Genomic DNA, 21,961 nt, shown 5'->3' with positions numbered 1-21,961 from the left:
TGCAAAATAAGAATTAAAATACTGAATAAACTTCATGATGCACTTTCCCTAGACAGAATGGCACACTGACATTTATTACTGGAGGAGGCAGGAGAATAATCAGTGTACTGCACATGAGTATATTGTTATCAATAATTACCTGAAGTGAGTTGAGAACAGCAAAAATCCCATGTAGCGGTAAGTTTTCAGGGGCAGCAGCCAGCGCTATACCGACCCCCCAGGTGAGACCTAGAAGCGGTGTGAGGACTGCAATGCTTTTACTAATTTGAATTAAGATTCTCTTCTCGTCTTTTCCTGGTCTTTCTCCAATGGAAGGTCTTAGCAACTTACATATAACCACCAGCAAAATAATGAAATTTATCAACACAATGGTAAGCGCAGGCACAACAAAAGCAAGGATTGATTTGCTGTCATCGTATCTGAGCCAGCAGAATTTATCATTTGTGAATTTTTTGTTTGGTGCAGTTATTGCTACTGTAATAGCTGCGATGGTTAAAGGGCACCCATAACCCAAAGCGAATGCTAGAAACAGCATTGTCCTTTTACTCATGTCATGCAAAATGTAAATCATCCGGTAAAACAGGTTCAGTCCCAGTGTGAGCATCCAAAAAAATAAAGACAAGTAGAAAGAGAAGCTGAAGAAAACTGTAGTCACACATTCAGGGGATTGTGGGTGATCCTCGAATGCTGCACCAATCATTAACCATATGTCTGCCAGCAGGAGCGTTAGAGCAATATTTACCAAGCAGACATGGCGCATGTACGAGGTCCTATTTTTGGTCACTGACTTCCAAACTATGGCCTCGATTATCAGAGCGATGAACAAGCTCCCAAGAGAAATTCCCACCCCCGCATACGTTATATATTTCAAGAATTCATCGCCTGGAGGAGGAGCCATTAACATTGAAAATGAGGTCAGGTGATTACATGTGCAAATAATCAAGTCCTTTTCTGAGGTATTTGTACAGCCTGTGTCATCCCATTTATCCAGACTAAAGTTCCAGAACACACATTGTGGAGATATAAAAGTAGAATTATTCTTACTAAATGTCAGTGATATATTGAAACGAGCATTATTTATGTCCCCATTAACTATTGTTGATATAATCAAACCATTGGAAACCTTGTTTGTGCTGTTTGCGCCATTCGTGCCGTTTGGCAATATATCTTTCATTGTGGCGTAGGCTATACTGATAATTGTACTTGAGTTTGCTAGCGATCCATTTTCTATAACTACCTTACTGGTTAAACTGCTTAAATTAAAATTCTCATTATAGTTGCTGGTTATATTCACTTTCTTCGCTTTGAACTGAACATTGTTAGTATTGTTCTCTGTTCCATAGAATTCATCATCTTGTTGAAAGTTCTTTCCAAATTTATCCACGGATTTGAGAAGTGAGGAAGCACCATTGTTAGTCACATTTTTCCAAGTCTTGGGTTGGCTCACAATAATATCGACTGTGGTGATAACATTCTGAAATAGAAAAACAGTAAGAATAACAACGAGAAAAAGACAAAAGTTTATGCTATAATCAATTTCTAATGGGTTTGTTTAACAATGATTTATTTTATATAACATTGGCAATGTTCACAGAATTGTAACGGCAGACACCTGGAATTCGTGCTTTCAGGAACTTCCAAGCAAACTTTTAACGCCTTATAAATAAAGGGTAAGAATCACTGATAGGTGTTAATGGGTTGTGCGTGCACTAATGCAGCAGTGCGCAAACTGGGGTGTGTGCCCCCCCAGGGGGGGCGTGGCCGGTTACAGTGACCCCGCGCTCTTCCCCACAGCATTTAATTTGAATGCCGGGGGAGGCGTGAGGCCTCTGTAACCCACTTACCTGGTCTCCGCGGGTCTTTGGCGGCACATCGCCACGGCGCCGTGGGGTCATGTGACGTCATGCTTCCCCATAGCAACACATGTCAAATGACGCAGCGGGGTCACGTGATGTCACATGACCCGTGATGTCATTGATGTCGTGTCATTTGGAGGGGGGGCGCAAACGCTGCGGCTCCCTGGCAAGTGGCCGCAGCTCATGGCCGTCTGGTGCTGTTACCCTGATCGAGACGAGACCGACTGTCTTTTCTCTCTGGAAAGCACACCTGAGGAAGATGCTCTGAAGGGGTATAAGTTAATACCCGAAGTGTGAGAATGGACGACCAAGATTCCTCTACGAACTCACGTATATGTTCAGAATATGTCCCCATTCCCAATAGATTTCGATGCCGGACAAAAATTGGGCCGTATATATCCTGTCAGTCCTGTGGACACAATGCCTCAGGTAGCCGCCGCAGTGGATGAGCAGTCAGCCATCTTGGACTTCAACTTCGGAGATTCGACGCTGCCCACTGAGTGGAGAGACCGATTGACAGTTAAGTTGAATGAGCAGCAAGCTGTGATTTCCATGAGCGAGATGGATATGGGTTGCAGTCGCAGCGCCCAACACTCCATTAGACTGAGTGACGCTACTCCTTTCCATGAATGCTCTCGTCGCATCGCCCCTAGGGATGTGGACAACGTTAGGAACATCTTACAAGGGATTGTGACAGAGTCTATGAGTCCTTACAACTCACCCATAGTGGTGCCCTTTGGCTGGGAGTGAGTCCAGGGACATCCTGAGGGTGGACACCCTACAAGCTGCTATCAACTAGGCTGCTGAATACAGAGAGACAATAAAGGACACTGGTTTTATTATACCTCCTGCCTGAGAGTGAAGTTTATTGGGAGGAGGGGGATGAGATTCTTCTGCAGAGACTTCTCCGCATACACCTGGGGGCTGCACGAGATGGAGGCACTGCACATGTGAGTACTATTTGGACAAGACCCCAGAAGCCTGTCTTGTCATTCCCATATACCATCATGCGGAAGACCCAGGGCCCCCTGTTACCAGCAGGTTTGCACCACACTGAACCATGTAACCAGAGCGAGTTTCCCAGAGATAGGCCCTATGTGAGATTGGGTGGGGGAAACAGGGTTACATTTGGAGGCGCTGCTGAGATTAATCAGGACAGGCTTTCAGCGAAGCAGAACTGGAAGATAGTGATGTATGCTTTCAGAGCAAGTATTGAAGAAGGCGGGAGTCTAGGGGTAGTCAGGAGGCCCCTGAACCTCGCAAAGCATGATCTAAGACTGGCCTAAAGAGGTGAATAGAGCTGGCAACAGGGCTATAGCTGTTCTAGTCCCATGAGGCGAGTGATCGTATGATGCCTAAAGTGGGTAGCCTGGGTAACATGGGTCAGGAACTTCTGGAGATGGTCTGCGGTACTGGCATGCCAAGAGGAGGTGACGCCGAGTGCTGCGGGGGAGATGACCCCCAAAAGCACTACAAGCCGGTAGCCAGACTAGCACTGTAGAGCATTGTACTGGACTGTCATTGTGTGCAGTGTACATGAGAAAGAGTTTTGCCTAGCCTGGGGTATGCTGAATTATCACTGGTTAGAGGCTGAAATGTATTGCAGTGTTCACAGGAGAGCGAGTCCAATTTTAAACAGTGAGGGTTGCGCTATAGTGAAAACCGTGGGTTCACCTAAGGTGATATGCCTGATAGTGCACCGCATGGTGCGATGAATCTAAAATGGCGGCTCCCACCGGGTCTGGATGGCGCACGTGCTGCAAGAAAGCTGAGTGCAAAGATTTGGCCGGGTTTGCCGCAAAAGCCAACGCCATGCCTGAAAAAGGGAAGTGGCACGAAAGCATAAGCCACGCCCCCTTGTGCTGTGACTGGATCATCGAGGAGTCCACGTCATAATGTGATCCCAAGTGACCCTCCTCTATTCTCCACCAGATGGAGGGGTCACAGTGAAAGCCAATCATGAAGTGCTACTCAGACGAAAGGAGAAGCTGGATGTGAGCTGCCGCACCTTCAGTCTTGCAGAGCTGGCGATCAAGACAGAGCACATTGTCGAGCTCCAATGCTCTCTACTATTCCTACAGCTAGCAGTATGATAACGTGCCATGTTACCACTTACCAACTCCCAGGAGGCTTCCTGGTGGTGGAGACGGGAGGCCGAGAGTACCTTAGGTGTCTGTGCCTGCAATGCAGACTTCCTGGGCCTGAGCCAAGTGCCACTGCCCAGTGTCCGCAGTGCGGGATCTACTATTTATGGCCGGTAGACCCATTTTCTACCAGAAGAAGAATGGATCCGTAAGACTGTGTTGATTATCGAAGCCTGAACAATCGTACGGTACCCGACCAATACAACCTTCCTCGCATTGAAGAGATTCTAAATGCTTTGAACAGGAGTAAATGGTTCAGTGTTCTCGACTTATGATCTGGGTATTACCAGGTACCCATGAGTGAAGAAGACCAGCCTTGGAAGGCCCCCTGGGGTTCTACCAATTTACACGCATGCCCCAAGGCATCTGTGGGGCCCTTGCCACCTTCCACCGCCTGATGGAGAAAACTATTGGTGACATGAACCCTCGGGAGTGTTTGGTCTACCTGGATGACGTTATTGTCTTTGGGAAGACTTTGGAAGAGCATGAAGAGCGGCTGCTTAGGTGCTGTATCATCTTGGAAAAGAAAGGTTGACATTATCACTCGACTAGTGTCAGTTCTGTCATACCTCGGTGACTTACGTGGGACACATCATGTCCGCCCAAGGAATTGCCACGGATCCGGCCAAAGTGGAAGCGGTGGTGAACTGGCCTCGTCCCGAGAATGTCACGGAGCTACGATCATTCCTGGGTTTCTGTGGATATCATCGTCGCTTTGTGGAGGCATACTCCAGTAGAGCTAAGCCCCTCAACAATCTCTTGAAGATATATCCTGAAGATCTGAGGCGAAAGGGCATTACGGCCTGTCAACCATTCGGTGATAAGTGGACGCCCGAGTGTGAACGGGCCTTCCTGAAATTGAAGAAAAGCCTGACAGAAGCACCAGTGCTTGCATACGCTGATCCAGAACAGCCCTACGTTCTGCACGTGGATGCCAGTCTCAATGGGCTAGGCGCAGTTTTACATCAGAAGCACCCACAGGGTCTTCAGCCCGTGGCCTATGTCAGTCACAGTCTGACCCCCAGTGAACAAAAATACCCTGTGCACAAGTTAGAGTTTCTGGCTCTCAAATGGGCAATCATGGACAAACTCCACGATTACCTTTACGGTGTTATGTTCGAGGTAAGGACGGATAACAATCCCCTCACGTACATTCTGACCTCTGCTAAATTGGATGCTTCCGGTCACTAATGGCCGGCAGCACTATCCAACTACACCTTCACACTGAAGTATAAACCGGGTCCCCTGAACATTGGAGCTGATGCCCTATCCCGACGACCAGGACTAATTGCTATTCCAGATGATGATCAGTGGGAGGAGATTCCGGGACCAGGGATGCGAGCTATGTGTAGCACAGCAGCCATTATCGATGATCAAGTGGCCTTTTCGGAACTACGGGTTGCAGACTCCTTAGGATGACAGTCCCAGGCTATCCCCACCGCTTACTGCGATCCAAAAGGATGAATATATCGTACGATCAAGTAATAAAGAGTAAAGATCTGGTGGACTACCAAATAAGAGATCTGGTAATCAGCATCATTCGGCAAGCTGTTCAAAGGAAGAACCCGGCACTCCTAAAACGTGCCCCTAGAGACATGGTTGCTTTGCTGATGCGAGAGGCGGACAAATTTGAAATTGACAACTGCTTACTATATCGGGTGGTGCACTATCACAACCACCCGATAGGCGACAATTGGTCCTTCCTCGGAACTTACAGTATATGTGTAAGGAATCCGTTCCTGGTTTTGACTGGAGCTCTCTCTTGCAGAGTTGGTGAGCTCTCAGAACAGACCTTCCCTTGGATTTGCAACCAATCACCTGTTCTTGCAATCACTGTACTCTGTCCCTATTCGCTGGCTATACTATATACCCTCGATTAACTAGGATGTAATGTGTTTGCCACAAGCTACTTTGTCTTAGCCTTGCCTTGTTCATGAGACCTGCATTCACCCCAGGCAGAGGTCTTCATTTTGGTTCCTGTACTGAAGCACTGGATCTCCAGTGTGAGTCTTGCCTTGTTACCGAGACCTGCTGCACCCCAGGCAGAGGTCTGTTTCCTGGTTCCTGTGCCGAAGCGCTGGGCCCCCAGTACCAGCTTTACCTTGTTCCAGAGACCTGCTGCCTTCTCTCCCTGCAGAGGTCTAGTTCCTGGGGCCTGCTGTATATCTTCATTGCAGAGGCCATGTCCTAGTTCCTGTACTGAAGTGCTGGATCTCCAGCGCTCACCTTCAGCTTCCTGATTCCTGAGGCCTGCTGCATTCCTGCCTTGCAGAGGCCATCGTTATGGCCACTTCCGCTCCTCGCGCAGAGGCCATTCTCGCAGTGCAGCTGCTACGCTGAAGCGTTGCGTACCTGATTCCTTGTTGCCGAACTCCAGCCTGAATATTGATTACCCTGACGTCTCCAACCCTGACCCTGGCTTGTCTAAGGATCACTCTACATTCTCCAACCCTGACCCTGCTACGAATGACTACGAACTGCGCAATCCAGAACTGGCTTCGTGGTCTAAGGTCGGTGTATTCACATCCCCACCTCAGCCCCGCGGTCCAATCCCGGTTTGTGGCGAGCACGTCCGTTACAGTATGCTCAGCCCCACAAACTCAGACACTCTGTGGTGAGGGTGGGAATGTTCCTGTCCGAAATTCTGTCTGCAGACCGGTTCATGTTTGAAATAATTCCCCCGTCTGAAACCCCGTTCCTGTATGAAGGTCTAACTCAGTCTTAAAGACTGCTCCGTAAAGAGCTTCATATTAAGGCCTAGCACCTTAGGGAGTTAAAACAGACCCTGTGTCCCTTCTCCTGGTTCCCCTGTTACATGGGAGAGAGTCCTATGCAACTGGCGTAAGCTCAAAATACGCTCCATGAACTGTCCCTAGCCAGATCAGTACATAAAAAAGTGTAACCCTATCCTCGCCAGCTACGCTGTTACTGGACGGTTCCCCTGCGCTACTAGTCCTGTTACTAAACCTTTGGAGGTACCCCCTTCTCCTGAAAATGACCACACTGATTTTGTTCCTCTTAAGCCAAAAGAAGAGTTTGCCACGATCCCTGGTTTTGATTCTTCCTCTCATTTCTCTGACTCTGATGTTTTGCCTGCTTTAACCCCTGCTTGTAAACTCTTTGAGACACCCTTTGTTCATTCCTGTAACCCCAAAGCCAATGTCACCATCCTAGAGCCTGAAGATAAACCTTCTATAGCCTCAGTTTCCAAGTCTAATCCCCTTCCCTCTGACTCTCGTGCACTGCTTGCTTTAACCCTTGATAGTTCTCAACCCCTGGTTTTAAAGGCAGACCTTGCACATTATGCCGCCCCTGAAGTTCATTGCTTTCATCCCCTTGTCCCAGCTAAAGTTCCTGCTACTGAGTTTTCTGAGATTTCTTCTGAAACTTTAGCACAATCTAAAAGGAACACCCATGAATCCGCCTTAGCCATGAACCAGCATGCAGATTCCCCCCTCTCTAAAACTTTTACGGCACCTCCAGTTTCCCAGAGAGTTGAAATTCCTGCCTTAGACTCTAAATCTCCTTCCTTGGAGCCATCAGTAATTACACATGGGTATATGATAACAGAATTTACTAAGCATAGGGTATAACTCATACACATTACACAGCTAGCAGATATCATCCCACCATAACACCTCCCGGGTGAAACCCCAAAGTACTGGAGTGCCTGGGCACTTAACCCCTGAATGTCCACAAGCAAGTCCCTCCCTAAAGAGTGTGTGTGGGATAGCGCGCTTCCATGTGTTGGGGGCTGGTGGTGCACTTAGAAATACCTCCCTGGTCGTAGTCCAGACCAGGATAAACAATGGAGAACTCCTCAGATCAACGGCGTGCTCCGCGCTTCCATCTGCTGCTATCCTCCTGCTTGGATCCTTAGGCGGATGCCTCTGGAGGGGCTTCCCGACTGGAGTGTACCCCTATAAATAGTCTCTGTCTCTCTATCTGAACAGTCTCCTCTGCAACAGGCTGTACTTCCTTCGGGCAATGTCTTGCAGCATGTCTCATACTATTGCTATAGTGGCAAGGTTTCCTAACAAAGGGCCTTCTCTACAGCATACACATAGAGTACTTCTACTGTGGCCCAGTGGACTAACTGGGCCTTTGGGGATAACCTCTGGCCTAGTCCCTGAAGCACAGCTCGGTGGACACTACCTGCACCTTCAAGGTCCAGGTCTTGACTCACTGCTTCCTGTCCCAGCATGCAGTACTCTTTCCTCCCTTCCAGGAGCAACCCAGCCATCCTATTCGTTGTGATGAGTCACATGGCAGCCTCTCCCTATGCAGCATGGGAGTTGTAGTCTGTCTGCTGCCTTATCATTGGGGCCGCGTGCGCATAGGGCATTGCGCATGCGTGACTCTAATGGCCGCCACGGGGGTGCCCTGCACATGTGCGAACAAACAAGGCCCCTATCTAACTATCCTCCGCTTCTGCGCATGCGCGAACCTTTGCGCATGCGCGCGCACGCACAACATGGCGGAGCCCTGTGGAGGGGAACTTGTCGCCCTTCCTGCAACATCCCCACTGCAACGAGGGTAAGAGGGGAAAACAAGAGAGCGGGGGGACCGGAGGGGACTTGGCTACATCTATATGTTGAACCGGATTGAAATCCTATTATAAGGGAAGATATTTATGAAGGAAATTATGAAAATGTAGAGACCGTATGGATAGAAATTACCAGTGGAGGTAAAAGTACAAAGAAAATGTTTGTAGGGATATGTTATAAACCACCAGATATCTGTAAGAATGAGGAAGCTAAAACACTTTTGCAAATGGAGAAGCAGCAAAACTAGGTCATGTTTTCTTTATTGGTGATTTTAATTATCCAGACATAGACTGGAGCGATGAGATTAGCATTACAACAAAAGGAAACAGGTTTTTGGGGGTTCTCAAAGACAATTACATGACTCAAATTGAGGAACCAACCAGGAGAGGGTCAGTTCCTGATTTGGTAATATCAAACACTGTAGTAGTCATAACAAATATTCAAGTCAGGGAACATTTAGGAAACAATGATCATAACATGATCTCATTTGAAATAAATGATCAAAAAATGTATTCAACAAAGACTTTACATTTTAGAAAGACAGATTTTAATAAACTGAGGAATAGTCTACAATGAATAAAGATAACAAGCCAGTCTTTAAAACATTGTTAACCAAGTACACTTATCAGTGTATACCCTTGGGTAATGAATATAAAAGAAGCAAGTCTAAACTAATGTGGCTAAATAAACAGGTAGGGGAGGATATGGAAAAGAAGAGGCAGGCGTTTAGATTCTTAAAGTCAGAAGGGACAGAGGCATTATATCAGAATTATAAGGAATGTAACAAAAATTGCAAAAGAACAATCAGGTTTTCAATAGAAAGTAAGATCAACCCTAAAAAGCTATTTAAGTACCTTTAATAACAAAGATTAGAAAATAGAATACAGAACCCTTTAAATGTGAGATGAAGAAAAGAAAAAGCTATTAAATGCATTTGCCTCTGTATTTACAAAGGAGGAGTCAATTGCAAAAATATTGCCACAGGAGGAAGCCACAACCTCTATATTAATAAACAATTGGTTAACTGAAGAAGAAGTGCATAGGCGGCTTGATAAACTAACGTAAATAAAGCACCAAACCCTGGTGGCATACACCCAAGGGTTCTCAAAGAGCTAAGTTCAATAATAGCCAAACCATTACATTTAATATTCAAGGGCTCCATGTCCACCGTCTCAGTACCACAAGATTGGCATAAAGGAGACCTGATGCCTATATTTAAAAAATCAGCTAGATCACAACCAGTGAATTACAGACCTGTAAGCCTGACATCAATAGTGGGGAAGTACTTGAAGGTTTAGTATGGGATAATATTCGAGAATATCTAATGGGTAACAACATGATTAGTAATAAATACAGTGATGTTCCTCAAACTCTAAAACCAACATATATATATTAAAGAGTTTTTACTTAAATGAAATGTAAATACACAGAAATGGATACACCTCACATATAGATCAAAAGACACAGCAGAGGTGAAAAAGTAATGATAATCCCACAAAAAAATGGGGGAAAAGAAGTAAAGCCCAACACATCTAATCAAAAAGAGGGAAAAAAAACAAAAAAACAAAACATTTAACATAATGTACTGTAGGTTTAACTTGATGGACATATTTCTATTTCATTCCTCATCTACTATGTAACTATGTAAGATAGATAGCATAAACAAGAAAAAATATTTTTTTTTAACGCAAAATTGGATGTCAATTCTAAGGTAATTATTTTTACTCACCTGCATCATATCTGGCTGCACTGTTGTGTTTATATTTGCAGCTATAGTCAATATCTCAACCAGTTTCTCTATGTTTTTTGATGAGTTGTTAATAATACCAGTCTCATTTTTTGCATTACCGGAAACATCTTGAAGAAAATGGGTCAACCGTTTCCCAGGGTGCGGATCATTTTGAAAGCTCTACATTTAAGAAAAATAAAATAAATAGTTGTACTATGTGCTGGATTATTGGTTTGTCTACCTTTCAATTAATATGTTTTATTGATCAGTTGCCAATGGGTGACGCCAGTCCCAAGGTATTGTATTTTGTGTAATATCGAGAAGATAAAAAAAAACTCTGTAGTTAACTCACTATTTTGAAACTTATTGCCGGGTAGGGGCTACATTGTGAGTTCTTGGGTTTTTTACATTAACCCCATTAATGTAGAAGAGTCTCCGAAGTTGATATCCATTAATATCAGCACCGCCGGACCCCGGCACGAATCCCATGCAATAAAAATGCATTTACAGGCAACTTCATTTCCTTATCACAGGGGGCACAAACTTTTTTCCCTGCGCCCCCTGCCGGCGGTCCCCTCTCTCCGTGCCCCCCCCCCTCACCCCTGTTTAGCTCGGCTCCGGAGTTAGCACCGGCGTCATAAAGTCATGCTGCCTTAGCAACGTGGCGTCACATTACCTTGTGGCGTCATTTGATGTTGCGTTGCCATGGCGACTTGTGTAAGAAGCCGCCTTAATTTATGTGCCTTCTGGAAGCGCGCGGGGCCTCTGTAAACCCCGCGTCTCCTCGCAGTCAGTCTCTCGTCCCCCTTGGGGATCGCGCCCCCCAGTTTGCGCACCGCTGCCTTAGCAGATAACCGCTAAGGCAATGAAGGCTTTAACCCCTCCCGCTACCCACCAAGGGCCAAATACCCCCTTCACCCACCCCATCTACCCAAAATAAACACTAATATCCACCTCCTCTACCCACACATGATTGATACCAGAGGCTGCGGGTGTCGTCAGATGGTCCCTGCGGGTGTCTGGGTGCCCTCGGGTGGTCCCCATGGGTGGTCCCCACGGGTGTCCGGGTGTATTCAGGTGGTCACCGCGGGTGACCGGGGCCCTCGGGTGGTCCCTGTGGGTCTCCATGGGTCCCCACTGGCCTGTGGTACCAATCCCGTGGCAAAAAAAGGGGACCACCCGAGGGCCCCGAGACACCCACAGTGACCACCCGAGGGCCCCCAGATACCCACGGGGACCACCTGAGGGCCCCCAGACACCCACAGCCTCTGGTATCAATCATGTGCGGAAAGAGGAAGTGGGTATTAGTGTTGTTGTGTTTTTAATGTTTATTGTGAGTAGCAGCTGTTTTAATATAAAATGTAATACTAGTGTAGATGAGGAGGGGGTCTCCAGGAGCAGAAGCGTGTTGATTTGAGGTCCGGGGACCCCCTGCTCCCCAAGATACCAGCCCCGTTATGGGGTGCCGGTATCTCCTATGCAATTAAATATCCCGCGTCACATGACTGTGGGAATAAAATGCATAGGACATACTGGCACCCCATAATGGGACCTGTATACTGGGAAGCAGGGGGTCCCTGGACCTGAAATGAACGCGGTTCTGCTCCGGAGACCCCCTGCTCATCTACACTAGTATTACATTTTTATATTAAAAAAATGTAATCGCTGGCGATATATGTGCAGGAAGAGGCGGCTCTCTCTGTGCAGCTCTCTCTGCAGCTGGAACAAATCGCCGGGTGAGCCCTTTTGAGAGAGGCGATCATCACGCCACCGGCTACTCGCCCGTGTGGGGAATTTTGCTATCACAGGTAATCGAGACTTTCTGAATACCGTGATAGCAACACTCACAAAACGGGCGAATTAAATGGCCCAGCAATTTTTTTTATGAATGCTTATAGCATACTGTAGGCCCCTATGGTTTTTTTGCAAGATGGTGATAACAAAGGGCAGTTGAAAGAAAGGCTAGCTACCTTTTAAGGAAAGGTTGCTCAACTCTTGTCAAGCCCCCCTCCCCCCCCCCCCCCACAACTAGTCAGGCTTTCAAGATATTCCTTTTTCAGCACACATGGCTCAATCAGAGGCTCAGTCTTCAACTGAGCCTCTGAGCCACCTGTGCTGAAGCTGGGATATCCTGTGTCTGACCTGTAGGATGGGTGGAGGCGCTTGAGGACTGAAGTTGAGCACCCCTGGTTTAAGGTTTTATTAAAAAAAAATAATAATAATAATAATTCTTACCCCCAATGCAGTGAATAAAAACGTGTTACCTGAATTTGTAGAAGCTGATTTTCGATGTTTGCGGAAACACAGTCCTCTTTCATTGTATACCACACGTTTTTAGTGCAACTGAAGGTTATGTTTCCCACTTCTAATGGTTTCAACGTCTGACATGGTATTACAACACTTTCACCAGTAGGCGTTAATGGAAGATTATCTTGAGTTGGACAATATTCTACAGTTGCATTGTCTGCATTTGGAGTCAAGAAATATGTGAATGTACGGCGGTTAGAAGAAAGCAATCTAAACTGGCATTCCATACCTATTTAGTTGTACTGTATATTAAGGATGCCAATATATTTCTATGCTATAAAAGTAATTTGTTCTGCTGTATTTTTATTACAACTTCAAGTCCCTAATATTCTGTCCTCTATGGTTGGCATCTGTCTGCATACACATAATCAACTTAACCGTGTGATTGGTGGTCCCCAACCTCCAGAGAACTACCCTGGTTCCCAAGACATTTGTAGTTTTTTTTTGTACAACTTTCCGACACAAATAACAACAACAACAACAATTATGTCCAATAGAAAGCTGCAATATAATCTCTCAACAGCTTCCTATTGGTCGTGGAGAGAGATTAGTTCCAGCAGCCATCTTGAGCAGTCATCTCTCTTATCCTGCCAATGCTGAACCTGCCACAAATAGCCCTAAAAACACAGAACCCTTTACCTCAGACTAAGGGACCTACATATGCTGCCGTTACCTGTGGCTCACAGAAGGCCTGATTCCGTAGAGTGAGATAGACCTTGTAAGTCATTTGATGCCGCGATGCTGCAGAAGGAGGAGGTAAGAGACCTTTACAGATGCCCCATGCTCTCCCCCGGCAATCAGTGGGGAAGAGAGCGGGGTCTCTGTATAAGGGAAAAAAAGAAAAAAACGAACATTTGCCTCCCCAAAATGTTACCACCCTAGGCCCAGGCCTATCAGGATTAATGCTCCTAGCATTGGCTACGCTAGCCATTTATAAGACCAGGAAGCAGTGTTTGGAGAGGGAGGTCCCAACAATCATCGTGGCCATGTTCCGGGCGCTTGTGTGCTCCTGTATCTGGGCAGAGAACACGTGCGCCGAGTCCACTGGGACGGTTTCAGAGTTTGCCTCCCAGTGGGCGTCAGGCAGGGTGCTCTGCTCGGTATCCCCCCATTTGGATTTTTTTACATTAACACTCCTATTTTAGTGCACATTATTTTAATTTACTGTTGCACTAGATACTGGTTTATGTTATATTTTTGTTAGTCTGGTATTCTTTTCTCACAGCGTCCTTAGGACCAGTGAGTTACCTGTTGAGCTGATTGGCCGTTGAACTACTAGATTAAATAGTCCTACTCTGTGGCAATGTCTCCCAATCCTGGTCCTATCCACATACCAATCCTTTCACTGCCCACACTCTGCCCCAAAGTCTCCTTATCACCACACACTGCTAACCAATCGAACCTCATCCTCATTACATCTCTCCTTTATGTACCCTTTTCCTGTGCCCTATGGAACGCACAATTTTTTTGCAACAAACTCACTGCAATACATGACCTGTTCATTTCCAACTCTCTCAACCTTCTAGCCATTACAGAAACCTGGCTCAGCCCCTCAGACTCCGCCTCTCCAGCAATACTCTCCTACGGTGGTCTTTCCCTCATCCACACACCCATACCAGGGATTAGAGAGGGTGGAGGAGTTGATCTACTACTTTCCCCATGTGGCACATTTCATGTTATAGCCTCCTTTCCCTCCATCTCCTTCTCATCTTTTGAAGTCCACACTGTCCAGCTCTTTCCCCCATTTCCCTCCATGTAGCTGTCATCTATCGTTCCCTTGGACCTACATCCCAATTTCTTCTGACACACCTACTGTCATAGTGGGAGACTTTAACATATCTATTGACAACCCCACTGCCGCTTGAGCTGCCCCTCTTATCTCTCTAACCTCCTCCTATAGTCTCTTCCAGTCGACCACCTCTATTACGCACTTCAATGGCCACTCCCTTGACCTGGTTTACTTTCACTTCTACTCAGTCTCTAACCCCTCTAACATGCCCTTTCCTCTCTCTGATCATCACCTCCTAACCTTTAACCTTACTCTACCTATGCACCTTCCACAAAACCTACGCATATAAAGAAACCTACATGCACATAAAGAAACCTACAAGACTGTAACAGGGACTTATTCCTGTTGAAGAAACTGTCTCTAAATCCAGCAGGGTGCTGGTTAAGTGCAGCCAGGCAATTGACCAGGCTCCACGTGCCTAATGAGAGCTCTGTGAAGAGTGTCATGTGAGACACAGGAAAGAGATTTCTTAGCTCACATTTGGGCTGACACAGGAAAGCAGAGACGCCTGTACACAGACACTGTCTTGAGCACAAAGGTGAGATCAAGACACCCAGAGACCTATATTTCCTGGACACAGAGTACTCAGGAACCTGCCAGAGACTGACATGGAGGGCCACCTGCGTAAGGTACCTCCTGAGACTTTGGGGTGATAGGCTCGTAATGGGAATATCACTCCAGTCCTGCAGATTGGATCTGGGGAAGTAAGTTAGCCCTTACAAAGGGATAGGGGTTTGTTATTCTGTTGTTTTTGTATGTTTTGCCTGGATAAAGGAACAGGCTCAATAAAGCCAAGATATAATTTCAACCTAATCGGTCTCCATTATATGAACCTCTGCACACATCTCTTACAAAGACCATCTCCAATTTTCAACATCTCTACAACCTCTTTTCTCTTCCATCTCTTCCCTTTCCTGTCCCAACCTAGCCACCTCTTTATACAACAGCATACTCTCATCAGCCTTAGACAAGGCTGCTCCTGCCACCACACACCTTTTAACCCACTACCTCCAAAAGTGCTCATGCCCTGCAGAACTTTTCTGGGGGAAATCATTCACAAAAGCAGACTTCATCCACTATAAATATACAGCATGCTCTACTTCTATAACACTGCCCTCTCCATTGCCAAGCAATCCTACGCACTCATACAAACTTTGTCCTCTAACCCTCAATGCCAGTTTACCAACTTTAACTCCCTTCTCTGCCCAACTACACCTGCACCCCCATCTACCTCATGGCCCAAGACCTCAAAACCAACTTCACAGACAAGATTAAGTCAATCAGACATGACATCTCTTCATGTAAAGTTCCACATGCAACATCTATCTCCCTCGCAAACCTAAATCCCTGCTCATTTTCCCCTGTGACCAAGGATGAGGTCTCCACGCTCTTCATCTTGCTCTACATCCTATCCCCTTGATCCTATTCTCTCACATCTCCTCTGCACACTCTCTGGCACACCAAGCCCCATCCTAACTCACCTTTTTAACCTCTCTCACCTCTGGCTCATTCCAATCTTCTTTCAAACATGCACTCATCATGCCTATTCTCAAGAAACCCTCACTTGACTTATCCTCCCCCTCTAACTGCCGCCCTTGCTCCTTGTTCCCTTTGCCCTTAAGCTACTTGAGTGACTTGTGTAATGGTTTTACGGGCCCCCACCCAATCTCACTTTGGCCCCTGTGGTCTACTGGCCCCATTACATGTATGTATAGTGTGTGGTGCACCTGCTGGCGTAAAGGACTCCTGAGTCTCCCCCTGGGTTGGTATGGGGATATCAGCAAGACATGCATCTGAGGTAGTTGGGGATTGAGTCCTACTCACATCTGATGCAGCGCCTCCACCTCATCAGGATCTCTGCGTCCGCAGGGGGATGTAACTGATGAGGACCTCCTCTGTGGTGCCTCCTCCTGTGCAATGACTCCACACATACACAGCAAGGGTCTGTTGAATCTGGGCATCTTTATTGACATCTTTAGCAGCCTGCCCCTCACAGCAGTGGTTCTTAGCCGCTCATTTCTTTGCTGCACATCCCTTCAGAAGGTACTTCCCTCCTAATGGAGTTGGGTCACCTGTCCCCTCAGGGAGATTGCCACCTGTGTCAGGTCCCTGATCACAGTGCAGATACTAATTGGTATATCTGAAAGCCTTAACTGCTGCAGACCTCCAGAACTGGACCATAACGGGTTCCTAGCTTAACACTCTCCAATCACCATGGAACACTTGATTAACACCCTCTAACTTTTGGCAGTACTGTGTCTTATATAGACTCAGAAAACAGCCACACCTCTTGTGTCACTAATAGTGGACACAGAGCATGTTACCACTCCCCTTGTGTACATATGACACCTCACCAGGGTGTGAGGGCAAACCTCCATGATTGATGCTGGCAATCCTGCATACTTACCAGGTTTACTGCCAGCATGAGAAAGAACTGTATACCATTTTTATACATCGCTACACTTGTATACAACCACCTGACTCACTTTCTCTCCTCCAACTCCCTGCTTGACTCTTTACAATCTGGTTTCTGTCTTTCACACTCCATAGAGACAGGAACTAACAAAAGTGACCAATGACCTTCTCACAGTTAAATCTAATGGTAATTTCTCCCTACTAATTCTCCTTGACCTCTTTGCATCCTTTGACTCTGTTGATCATTCCCTTCTCCTAAATATTCTCCACTCCAGTGGCATCCATGATGTAGTCTTCTGTTTCTGGCTCACGTCCTACCTTCCAAATTGCTCCTTCAGTCTTTCCTTTTCTGGTGTCTCCTCCTCTTAAATCCCTCTATCTGTTGGAGTTCCACAAGGCTCTGTTCTTGGCCCTCTGCTGTTCTCAGTCTACACGTCTTCTATTGGTGAACTAGTACAATTTTTTGACATTCAGTATCTTCATTATGCCAATGACACCAACATCTCTCTCTCCACCCCTACCTTTCCCCTTCTCTACAGACCTGTGTCTCCAACTGTCTCTCTGCAATCTCTTCCTGGATGTCTCCCCACTATCTGAAGCTTAACATGTCCAAAACAGAATTGATATTTGTAGACGGACGTTCACAGAGGTACACAATTGGAGACTTTACAAGGTGAAATTATAATAGGCTTTATTGTGCCTTTTCCTTTTCATCAGGAAATCATCCAAACACAGGGGGGGGGACAAAGCTTCTATTCACTTGGGAGTATCTCTAGTGAAAATACCATGCAATTAATTCACAACTCCCTAAGTCAAGCATGTCTCGCAGCCCCAAAACATGCAATCAGCTATGCTGGGCAGACCTCAAGACCGGTCAGCTCCAGAGATGTGTGTTCTCTTGGTCAGTCTCTCCTGGGAGTCTCAAGAACACTCCTCTGTCTCTTCAAAGGTCAGCTCTCATTCAGAGCTAAGGAGTTCCTTCCTGTCTCAACAGACAGGCTTTTGTAAGCAATCAGGCAGGTGGTGTTTATTAATTGACTACCAGCAGTTAACCACCACACTGCTAGATTAAAGGCACATTACTTGAACAGGGATTACTCCCCTGTTACATACCTCCCCTGTTTGTGGGAAGCTCGGGCTTGCCACGGCCAAAGCCCATCCTTCCACTCTCATTCTAGATATCTCAGTGACTTGAATGAGAGTGGATGGAGGAAGAGAACCCTCAGTCCTGTTGGGATTGAGCCCTTTCTCCAGTTTATTCGTGTCTCCTCCTGAAGGTGTTTGAGATCAGCACCCCTCAGTCGCTCGAGGAGGACTTTCTCCAAGTATAGTCTTTTTTCTACGTGCGCGGTCATGAGATTTCCCTTGCATCGGGTGCTCATCTTATTGTAGGCATACTGTATGGCAGTAGTTGCAGAGCGTTTAAAAACAGCCCTTTGAGTTTTCCGCTCTTGAAGCTGTCTCTCTGCCCTTTTCCCACTCAATGGGGTTGCTAGTTCAGCCTCTTTGAGATTAAGTTGCAATTCCACACCCACTTCCAGAGAATGTCCCATCTTTTCAGCTTCATCAGCTAAGGATTCTTCTGGTTTTAATTCAGCACGTGTACATTCTTTTGTTGCCTGCTGGGTGGCTGAAGGTTTTGCTAGTGCTTGTTTAGGTGGTTCAAATTATGCAACCTTGTCTTTCAGATGAGCGGTATTCCCAGCTCTCACTGTACCCTTGTCTTCATGGGTTTTTGAGGCTGTGGGATACTGACGCTTAGTCAGGGTCAATACTTGTCCTTGTAGGACTGTAATCTCATCCGCGAGAAACCCCTGTTTTTTGAGTGCGTCTTGCAAGTCTCTTCTCAGGGAATTTATCTGCATGCTTTGCTTTCTCTGAGCTTGCCTCCACATTTTTATTGCATTGTGAAGCACTATGAACTTCTTTGCTTGGGCCACAGTTACTTGTTTCAGTTTCTGGACCTTCTTGTGCTCCCTTTTGTGCCGCGTCACCTGGGTTCTAAGCTTGGCTTTTAGCGTTGCTTTGGTGATGGTCAGGGTAGCCTTCAGTTTCTCATGCTGCTTTGCAGGGACATACTGGGTCATCAGACGTTCCTGCAGCACTTGAATTTCTTTAACAGCCTGCAGATTGTCATCCTGCAGAGTTTGCTGCTTCTCCTCTGCCTTCTCGAGGTGCGTACGCAGACCTTGCAGTTGGTTCTGCAGTCGGTGCTCTGCTTCAAACTTTTCCTTGACTTCTTCTGTCAACTGAAAATTTTCTTCTTTCAGTTTTAAGTTCTCTCTTTTTAATCTGGAATTTTCTCCTTTTTCAGTCTCTGTATTCTTCAGGGCTTCTTTGCAGTCCTCCTTCCATTTATGCACATCTGCTTTGAGAATGACAATCTCCTGGCGTGAGACTTCCTACTCTAGGTTGAGGGTCTGAAGCTCCTTCTGAGAGACTTTGAGATCTGTATCAATATTACCAATAGTTTCTTTAGCAATGTCCAGCTCCTCAGTGAGACTGTGTAGTTCCTTTCTGGAAACTTCCAGGTCTGTGCGGCAGCTGTTGGTCTCATGATGTGAGGCATCAAGAGCTCTGCGGAGTGTCTGAACCTCTTTCTGAGATACATCCACTTTCATCTGGACACTGTTGACCTCCTGTTGTGAGGCATTCAGCTCTATACGAAGAGTGTGAACCTCTTGCTGGAAGACTGTCATCTGCTTCAGTGCCTCCTCATACTTCCGCTTTAGCGTAGCCACCATTTTATCAGATTGACTCTGCTTTTCATCCATGGTGGAAATAGTAGCGTTTGCAGAATCTAGCTCAGTCTTGAGATCGTCCAATTCTGTCCTGGCTAAAGAGTAAATTGTGAGCACATCTTTTTGTAGCCTCACGTTATTTTTCTGTAGCTCTGTGTACCCATCTTCCTTTTGTTTCAATTGTTCACGGAGCATATCACAGTTATGCCTGGCATTTTTCAGGGCATCTTCAGGGCTGGTCAAGGGATCGTCAATCACTGGTTCCGGCTCCACTTCTCTGGGATGGTTGGTTGAGGGTTCCTCACTGTTGGCACTGGACAGACACTTCTTTGGGGTACACGACTTCTGCCTTGGGCCCTCTGGATATTCGGTTAACCGCGGGACGAATTCTTCATTTTCTCTCTAGGCTGCAGGGCAACTCGGTCCCCCTTTTCCTCCACAGGATCTGCGGACGTGTCTGTTCCTTCCACGGTAAGTGAAGAACCACTTTTCTTTTTCCGCCTTTTTGATTTGGATGACACCATCCCTTCAGGGATATTGGGGTCTCCATCTTCATTTGAAATTTTAGCAGCTTCATTATATACGCCAGGCTTTTCTTGCAGTTGCTTTTGCTGACAGAAATATTGGGTGATCTGCTGCTCCCGCTCTGTCTCCTGCTGATCATATTCGTCATCAAAGGGAGCGGTCTTTTCTGTTCGTGCCGAGTTCAGGCACCCCCATTATTCTTGGGGTGTTTTGTGGGTGTGACTCGGTTCGGGTTCCCCGTAAGAGATGTCTTCCTCTTTATTGGACTGGAAGGGCCACTCTTCCGTGGGGTAGGGTTCATTACAGGAACGTTGCATCTTTTCCTCCATTTTTAGGCTATCAGGTGTAATTTTCTTCCTGACCTCAGGAGGCGCTATTGCAGCTGTTGCCACTGTATTTGCTAGAACCCCTAATTGTGGTAGTCCTACAGGTGGGCATATTTTGCTTGTAGAGGTCGTAGCTCTCACAGGCATCTCTGTAGAATTTTTCTTTCTTAGATAAGTTTTACAATATCAGCAGTCTGTGCATGCATTTTCTCTCATCAGGTATACAAGATGTGCAGCTGCTAGGTAAAAAAAAAAGTATTTTTGCTTTACACCATTTACTTGCTAGGTTTAAACTCTCATTAGGTATGCTGAATGTGTATTTGCTAGGAAAAAACTTCTGTTTGCTTTAAACCATTTACTTGCTAGGTGCAATCTCTCCGCTTCAGCAACAGAATTTGGTTTTCTGCCTGAGTTCAGCAATTTTCAGTCTCATCTTTGAGTATTATGGCATTCACACTTCACACTTTGGGTGTCTGTTTTTGCGCCCAAGATATATATAGGCAGACTTTTTTTTACTTGCAGAAAAAAACATTTGCAGTGGACTATTTCTTTCATTCCCGGCAGGGTGACTCAACATTCAGCAATTGGTTTTGAAAACCTTTTACACTGTTCAGAAATCACTTTTTCCCCTATAGGGCAATTTTACACTTAGCATTTGTTTGCTAATAATTCCCCTGCTTCAGCACAGTCTTGTATCAATTTTCACACTTTTCTGCATATACTCCATTCACAGCTGGTAGCCCTATGCGGTGTGGCAACCTTTATTTGCAAAATCAGTACCACTAGTGGGTCACCATCTGTATTCACTGCTTCAGAGAAACTTTTGAAAACAACAAACACCTATCCCTTTTTAAGGGCTGACGCACTTCTTGAACCCTGACTATGGCTGAAAGGCAAAACCCCTATTTCAATGACCATATTACACTTTGTGATAGGCAAAATAAGGTTTAGCTACTTCAGCAGTCTCTTCTGGGTTTTTGTAAGTTTCAGTGCAGTGTGGTTTCAGTGGTGTGTATCCCTTTAACTCCGATCTCTGCTGCATGAGGTTTTTTTCTTCTCTAAGTTGCTCAGACTGTTTGTAGGCAAAAAGCATAACAAAAAAAATTTCACATAAAAATCTCCGGTCCTTTCTAACTTCAAAGACACCTCTTGTCCCACCTCGGACACCATAAGTAGACGGATGTTCACAGAGGTACCCAATTGGAGACTTTATACGATGAAATTATAATAGGCTTTATTGTGCCTTTTCCTTTTCATCAGGAAATCATCTAAGCACAGGGGGGGGGGGGAACAAAGCTTCTATTCACTTTGGAGTATCTCTAGTGAAAAGCCCATGCAATTAATTCACAACTCCCTAAGTCAAGCATGTCTCGCAGCCCCAAAACATATAGCATGAAATAAGCAGATATAAGCAGTCTCTTAATTATGAAAGCCTTATCTGTTTCTTGCTGTAGAGTAAGCTTCTCTGCTCTCCTGGAACCGCACCCGTGCGTGCACAGAAAATATCAGCATCCAGGTTTAGAAGTCTTATTTGGTGTCTTGCAATCAGCTATGCTGGGCAGAGCTCAAGACCGGTCAGCTC

General features: G+C 46.0%; 1 protein-coding gene across 2 annotated transcripts in view; it reads right to left on the bottom strand.

The window, feature by feature from the left end:
• LOC142493851 (adhesion G protein-coupled receptor F5-like) overlaps positions 1-21,961 on the bottom strand; it is an 89,349-nt gene that overhangs the window by 12,636 nt on the left and 54,752 nt on the right. For both annotated transcript variants that reach the window (XM_075598502.1, XM_075598503.1), the window contains 3 exons: positions 12,541-12,740; positions 10,277-10,456; positions 140-1,474 (listed from right to left, as the gene is read on the bottom strand). In XM_075598502.1, the coding sequence (XP_075454617.1) occupies positions 140-1,474; positions 10,277-10,456; positions 12,541-12,740 (1,715 nt within the window). The remainder of the gene's footprint in view (positions 1-139; positions 1,475-10,276; positions 10,457-12,540; positions 12,741-21,961) is intronic.

The sequence above is a fragment of the Ascaphus truei genome, chromosome 4, assembly GCF_040206685.1.
Source record: "Ascaphus truei isolate aAscTru1 chromosome 4, aAscTru1.hap1, whole genome shotgun sequence".
NCBI lineage: Eukaryota > Metazoa > Chordata > Amphibia > Anura > Ascaphidae > Ascaphus > Ascaphus truei.
This window is presented reverse-complemented; position numbering and strand designations above follow the sequence as displayed.